Here is a 6409-nt window from a genome sequence, read left to right as displayed (position 1 = left end):
AGAACCCTATATTGGACGACATGCTATGCTTCTTGGAACAAAATCCTGCAGCATATGACGACAAGTGGCGGAGGGCTTGGGATGAGCTCTTGGAGGTTGGGCTTGGGCATGATGGAACGACAAATGACGATGCAGCACAAGCTCGTTCCCTCAGCTCTGCACGATCACGCAGCCAATCCTTCGGCGGAGTTGGCCAGGTGAACGGTTGGGTTCCGGTGCAGGACGACCTGGAGGATTCAATCCCCCCAGCAGCATCGCGTCCGCTAGAGCACTACCCATGGTCCCACCCAGATCCTACTATATCAATGTCGATGGAAGAGGACATCTCACAGGTAGCTGAGGCGGAAATTTTAGGTACCCCTTGCCGGAAACGGAAGGCAAGGCAAGCAGATGAATCAAGGCCATGCAAGCGTGCAAGAGGCCGTCCGGCTGGCTCTACCTGGCGCCTCGTCGAGGTCGTCTCCAGGATTACGCCAGTGGCCCAACACTTCTGTTGAAAGCGACGATGTGCATTGTGGGACGATGTCCTTAGGCAAGAATCATGGAGCAGTGAGGACCTTTCGCCCTATGTGTTGGCAGGTCTGCCTTTCCTGTCGTTGGTTGTGCGGCCGGGCGGCTATGGGTTCCCCGTGCCCCTTGTTTGGGACGAGAAGATGCAAAGTTTCAGCGGGTATAATGCCATGAACCAAAAATGGGTGCGTATAACTTGTGGTGAGATGGCTAGGATGTTGGATGACCCAAATGTCGGGGTTGTGATTTCGGGATAGGAAGTGAGCAGGTTACTGGCCCGTAGGGGGGTGTACATTAGCAGGTGTTGGAGCTAGTTGGCTACACTGAGACCAATGAAGACCCGAGACTGCCCAGAAGACCCCTCTGCGAAAACAAGAGCTCATAATGACCCTCGGAAAGCAGACAACGGCGGCAGGTTGAGCTGCGCCACTGCCGGCGACGACTGAATCGCCACCTTGCCACCTTTCGATGATGGCGTTGGCGGAGCCCACCGTTATGGAAAGTCGCGAGAGAATTCAGGGGAACGAAAGGTGATCCAGGTCTTGGATAGAGAAGGCAAACGGCAGAGGTGCGCATAACCATACTGCAGCACTTGGTGATCTCGAACAGAGACGTACTACATAGTATGGGAAAAACAGTATACAACCGGCCGTAAAATTGTTGGTCGAATATCGAAAATGAGAATTTATTACTGGATTGAAGGATTATTGCGATTGTGACCATTGCATGGAAGCTATTCGGCTCACGTGCCAAGAGAGCATGAATATTGGACGATAGAAGAAGCGGGTTAAGGGGGTGGCTGGTGTCAGCCACAGGAGAGGCGGCTGTGCCACTGGGGCCGGGCTTCTGGTTCAATTGCAGTCAGAGCTTGTAACAGCAACAAATGCCATGATTAACTTCTTATCCGACATAACGACGTGATTGAAGGGCACGAAAAAGACGATTATCCGTATCACGCTGGCAATGCGCCGCATAACATACGCCGACGACCAACGACCGACGACCGACAACATGAGTCGAAATCCGACACAGCATGGCGGCGAGCACAACAGGAGCCCGAACAAGCTGGCGACTTGAGCACGACAGCATGACGACAGTTACTACCAAGAATACCGGTTGAGGTGACCGTCACTTCTGTGTTGCAAGAGAGACGACAACATAGCGACACGGTTGTTAGTCACTGTTTCGAATGCTCAAAGAACCCCGAAGCACGCCGGCACACAATGACTCCTTAGGCCAGCGAGACCTAGTCCCCACGGGACCAGCGTGATAGACATTGCCAGACCGACGTGCATGCATCGCGCGATATACGTATCCCACCGACGATTCTCCAAAGGATAGCCGAGCAGCGTTGCATGATCCACAGCGAAAAGAGTCGACGAGGCTACAAAAGGCCAGTACATTGGCAGAGGCAGAGGAATGGAGCACCGGCGGTCGGCATGTACGGGGCCAGTGAGGCAACACGATTCCGCGCCATGGGCCGTCGTGTCTGCGAATGGCTTAACCCACTCCGACATCCAATATCCTCTTGCGAAGCCTTACACCTGATCGAAAAAGGTGTCGTCCAAGGGATCGGCGTCGGCCACGGGGACGAATCGCTCAAACAGGGCTCTCACCTGCGACAACCATCCCGTGAGCCTTTGGGGATCCCCAGCTCATCCTTCTCCGTACCTCCTCGATGGCGCCTGCTGGGTCCGTCACCCCGGGGTTTCGCAGCTGCCACGCTACGCAGACATCGAGAGCCGGCGTCATCCATCGACCCGGCTGTACTCCCAAGGCCTTGGCCAGCTGTGTCCCGTCAATGAGACGCTTGAGGAGTGGCGCCTCCATCACGTCGAGCTCCTGCAGGTGGTCGAGGAACAGCTGCCACCCGGCTAAAAAGTCGACCTCCTTGCTAGTGCCCCTCGTTGTGGCGTCTAGGACCTGCGAGGCTTCCACCAGGAACGCTAAAAGCACTTGAAGGCTCCACTGACCGCCGTGAGCTTCCCACTGTCGGATGGCCATCCCAAATCGGTCACGCTCGTGAATATACGGCTCCTTTGCGCAGACCGCGTTCTTCAAGGCCATGATGTTGGCTCGGTGCTTTATGGCGGCCGTAATCACCTCGCACACTTTGTTTGGTGCTTTGATTCCCTCCTTTGCAGCTAATGTCGCGTAAGGAGGAGGCTCTTTGCCAACTGTGGGAGCTTCCCTGCTGAAGGGTGCCCAAGGCACTACGGCTGCCAGTACCCAGCTAAAGTAGGCTGCTTCCTCCGTGTGGACGAGAACATCATAGATAGAACCAGGTGTACGGCCCTTTCTCAATCGGTCAAGGCACTCGTAGACTATTCGCCAGTTGGATATATCAGGATGAGGTGCATTGCTGCTGCCCGGGTCCATGAACACGGTATGGTAAAGCCCAAGGGTGTCGATACGTTCCAGAGCGTCTTTGGGGTGTTCGCCTGCCAAAACGAGTTAGAGCAAGTATGCAACACAATTAACGCTGGCCGGGTTACCTTTCAGCATTTTCTCTACTTCCATACCCACCCTTTCGCGGCTAATCTTGAGACGCAGCGCCTGCAAAACCTTGCTATTGCCCATCATCTTTTCGGCATCAGGATCGATGGTGAACTGCAACCGGCTGGCAAATCTAATCAATCGCAACACACGCAGAGGGTCATCCATGAATGTCTGTAGGGGATCCAGTGGGGTTTTAATCAGCTTGTTTCCCATATCTGCCAAACCCCCCGTGAAATCCTCGACCTTGCCCGTGTTGAGATTATAAAAGAGAGCATTCACTGTGGCATCTCGCCGTAATGCATCCTCTTCTGCAGTACCAAACTCCACCTGAGGGTTCCGGCTACCGCCACTGTAAGTCTCCTTGCGTAGGTTGACGAAGTCGACATCGAAGTCGAAGAGCTTGATGGTCGTAGTCTCAAGATGCTTTGACTTCTCCGGATTCGCAGCAATTTTGTGCAGGCTGCCGATATCCGTGGAAGTCACACCGTGCTTCTTAACCATCTCAGGGTTCTTGCACAGAGCCACAATCTCGGCGCTGAAATGCGCACCGGTCGTGACGTTTATGGCGGTATCGATGTCGTGAGACTGGATGCCCAGGAGCTTGTCTCGAACCCAACCCCCAGCCCAACGCAAGATAACAGCGTCTCTCCATCCCTACGTCTCGTCAACATGGCGCGCGACCTCGAGAAGGAGAGACTTTAGCCTCTCTTCTTGGGGCGTCAACTGAATAGTTGTGGCTGCGGTTGGTTCCGACATCTTCCGTATCTGAGGTGAGCGGCTAACGAAGTGTTCTTTTCTGAAGTGTCTGGATTTCTTTTGGACATGAGGGATTGTAAAAAGGGACGACAGATAAAGTATGAGTGACGTGGTCCAGGTACGGACAGAAACAGCGAGTGAGTGGTTTGGTATCGTAACAAGGAAGGCTTCATGGGCTTTTCTCTAGTAACTTAGATCATGGGAGTCATACGGTGATTGAGATGAAACTTGGAGGTCCAAATATCACAATTCACTTCAGTAAATGAAGCAATAACAATTGGATCAACAATGTATTCAATTGATAGTCACAGAACAGAATCGTTTGCCTCGTCTTGAGATGCGTCGCTTAACTGTATGCGGGGAAACCGCTAGTTCGTAGATACGCCTGATGAGCACCTGCTCTGGGTGTACGAACGAGACGGCTCTGTCGCCGTATGGTGGGAGGACCAGCAGCGGCCCACCATCAGTGAGGGCAGATCGGATCACAACATGGGTGCGGTGATAGGACACTACGACAGCAGAAGTGGGTCTCTCTACTACTCCGTAAAGTGGGTTGGCTACGAATGTCCAACCTGGGAGTCGGAGCAGGATCTAGACCGATCCTCTGCTTTCCTAGACCAGTACAGTACTGTACTGAACTTCTTTCCAATATCAAAATTTGGTCCATTGAACGGCTTGTGTCTGGGCTAGATGGGGTATCTAGAAGCGGAAGCACTAAAACACTAAAAGTGAGATCGAGCTGCAGGCAGTTTTGGTCCATAAGCTGTTCATAGGACACCATAGATAGCCGGCTAAGAAATTTAGGTGGCCAAATGCACCATAACCTATGTTGCAAAAGAGCCTCTATTGTTTCTTTTCTGTTCTCTCCACTCTGCATTCGCTGGCTTGCTCCACTCAGTTGAGGGCCGTGAGTGGGCACCATTTCATTCCGCAACACAACTACTATGTTCACTTGAACGTGCCATTCATGAATGACAAAATAAGGGATACCGTTCATTTCCATAAAGGCAGGCGTTTGTCGCCCATTGAAAATACCATCGTCAAGCTATAATCGGCACGCCGAACGCTGCAGAATCCTGCAGTTATCGACTAAATATATTAACTAGACTACTTACCTGAGCTAGGTGGCCTTCTATTGGTATGCTTGGTCTTCAGTTTCATCTTTTGGGCGGAAAGTGGAGGTCTTGGCGAACAAACTAGACAAGTGGTGGCCGCAAGAAGCTTGCCCCAACCCAATACCAACGAAGACCCCGATGCAGGGCTGGCAGAAGCGAGCAGGATCGCGTCTAACAGAGTGGTAATATACGTCCGACCTTTTTTCTTTAGTGCTGACGCTTGGGGATTGACAAATACCTAAAGCACCGCACTTTAGGTAAGAATTGGGTTTCGAACTCGTCTAGATCACTAAGTTCTGATTGCTTTCTGGAATGAGGATGATCATTTGCCTCCTTTGCCTAATCTCCTGCCTCCTTGTCCGTGATATACCGACATGTGGTCGTCGACCGCACTTCTGATTTTTGTGGCTTTGTCGGCCGTTAACAAGGATCAGCACATCTTGGTGACCACACGTGCGGGCGCCGACGCGCATGACCATCCTCAAATCTCTAACTGAAAACTCAAAACTCGACCCTGGATCGAAATACCGGTTTGTTATACTGACCCGACCCAATGCCATGGTCCGGATATTGAGGTTGAAGGCCAGATGTTGTGATCATCAGCTCTGCATAGAACGGCTGATCCGAGTTGCGAAGCTTTACCCAGCCACCTGCCACCACCATACGCCAAATGAGTGGTTGGAGCTGTTGCTTCATGAGGGGTAAGACAGGGTTGCATGCACGCACCTCTGCCACAGCAAGTTCCTTCGATCTACCGTCTAAACTACACTGCATATCATTTTTAGGGGACCTAATCCACCAGTCTCACTAAAGTCGGTGCCGCTAAGCCGGACCTTTTCATCCCCAGTTCAAGTCCTGGCGTTTTACGTTAAAGTCAAAGGGTCTAGTCCCACTCCATGCATGTCTTCTTCCCTCCCAAACTTCCCAAACTCGTGTCACAATCAGGATAGGAGGAGTCTAGAACTTGGACCGTCCCGGAGGTACTTCCGTCTAGATATCTAGACGGTCGCAAACCCCGAAAGTGGAATATACAAAACCCTGGTTGGCTAAGCCAACCCGTCATCATCATGTCTCCCGTACCTTGCAACCACAATCTCACTATCAACAATGACTTTTCGGAAACCAGGCGTAACCCCCGGGGCTGCCCCGTCAGCGCAGCATACTGTTGCAGGTTCAGAAGAGGCCGTCCAGCTCGCCCTAGAGCAGTTGCGTAGCATGGGACAGCGCTTTCGCACCGCATCCAAAGAGCAACAGGTTCTGATACAGGCGACACATGTACAGTGGGCTACCATGGTAAGCAAGTCATAATATACCACTGAGTCCAGGGTTCCGATCAACTCAATCAATTACACGAACGGGGTTTATGGAGTGGAAGTGTAGATCCACGGATTTGAAGACGTGGAGTGTAGTAAATTGATCCACGTTAGGGTCGAATGGAGTGTATGTACACCGTGGACATAATAACGCTATCCCGAGAATGTGATGCTGAGTGGAGTTGCCCAGAACTATTTATCTTCTGGACATCACAA

General features: G+C 52.0%; 1 protein-coding gene across 1 annotated transcript; it reads right to left on the bottom strand.

Moving 5' to 3' along the window:
• Positions 1-2048: 2048 nt before the first annotated feature.
• Positions 2049-3765, bottom strand: PG998_014226 (uncharacterized protein; the record flags this gene model as incomplete). Its single annotated transcript, XM_066881042.1, has 4 exons — positions 2049-2126; positions 2182-2951; positions 3006-3663; positions 3691-3765. The coding sequence occupies 4 exons, from the start codon at positions 3763-3765 to the stop codon at positions 2049-2051; spliced, it is 1581 nt and encodes a 526-aa protein (XP_066723894.1).
• Positions 3766-6409: the final 2644 nt, after the last annotated feature.

This window comes from Apiospora kogelbergensis (genome assembly GCF_038363985.1).
Source record: "Apiospora kogelbergensis strain CBS 113332 chromosome Unknown utg000010l_segment0_segment0, whole genome shotgun sequence".
Classification (NCBI taxonomy): Eukaryota; Fungi; Ascomycota; class Sordariomycetes; order Amphisphaeriales; family Apiosporaceae; genus Apiospora; species Apiospora kogelbergensis.
This window is presented reverse-complemented; position numbering and strand designations above follow the sequence as displayed.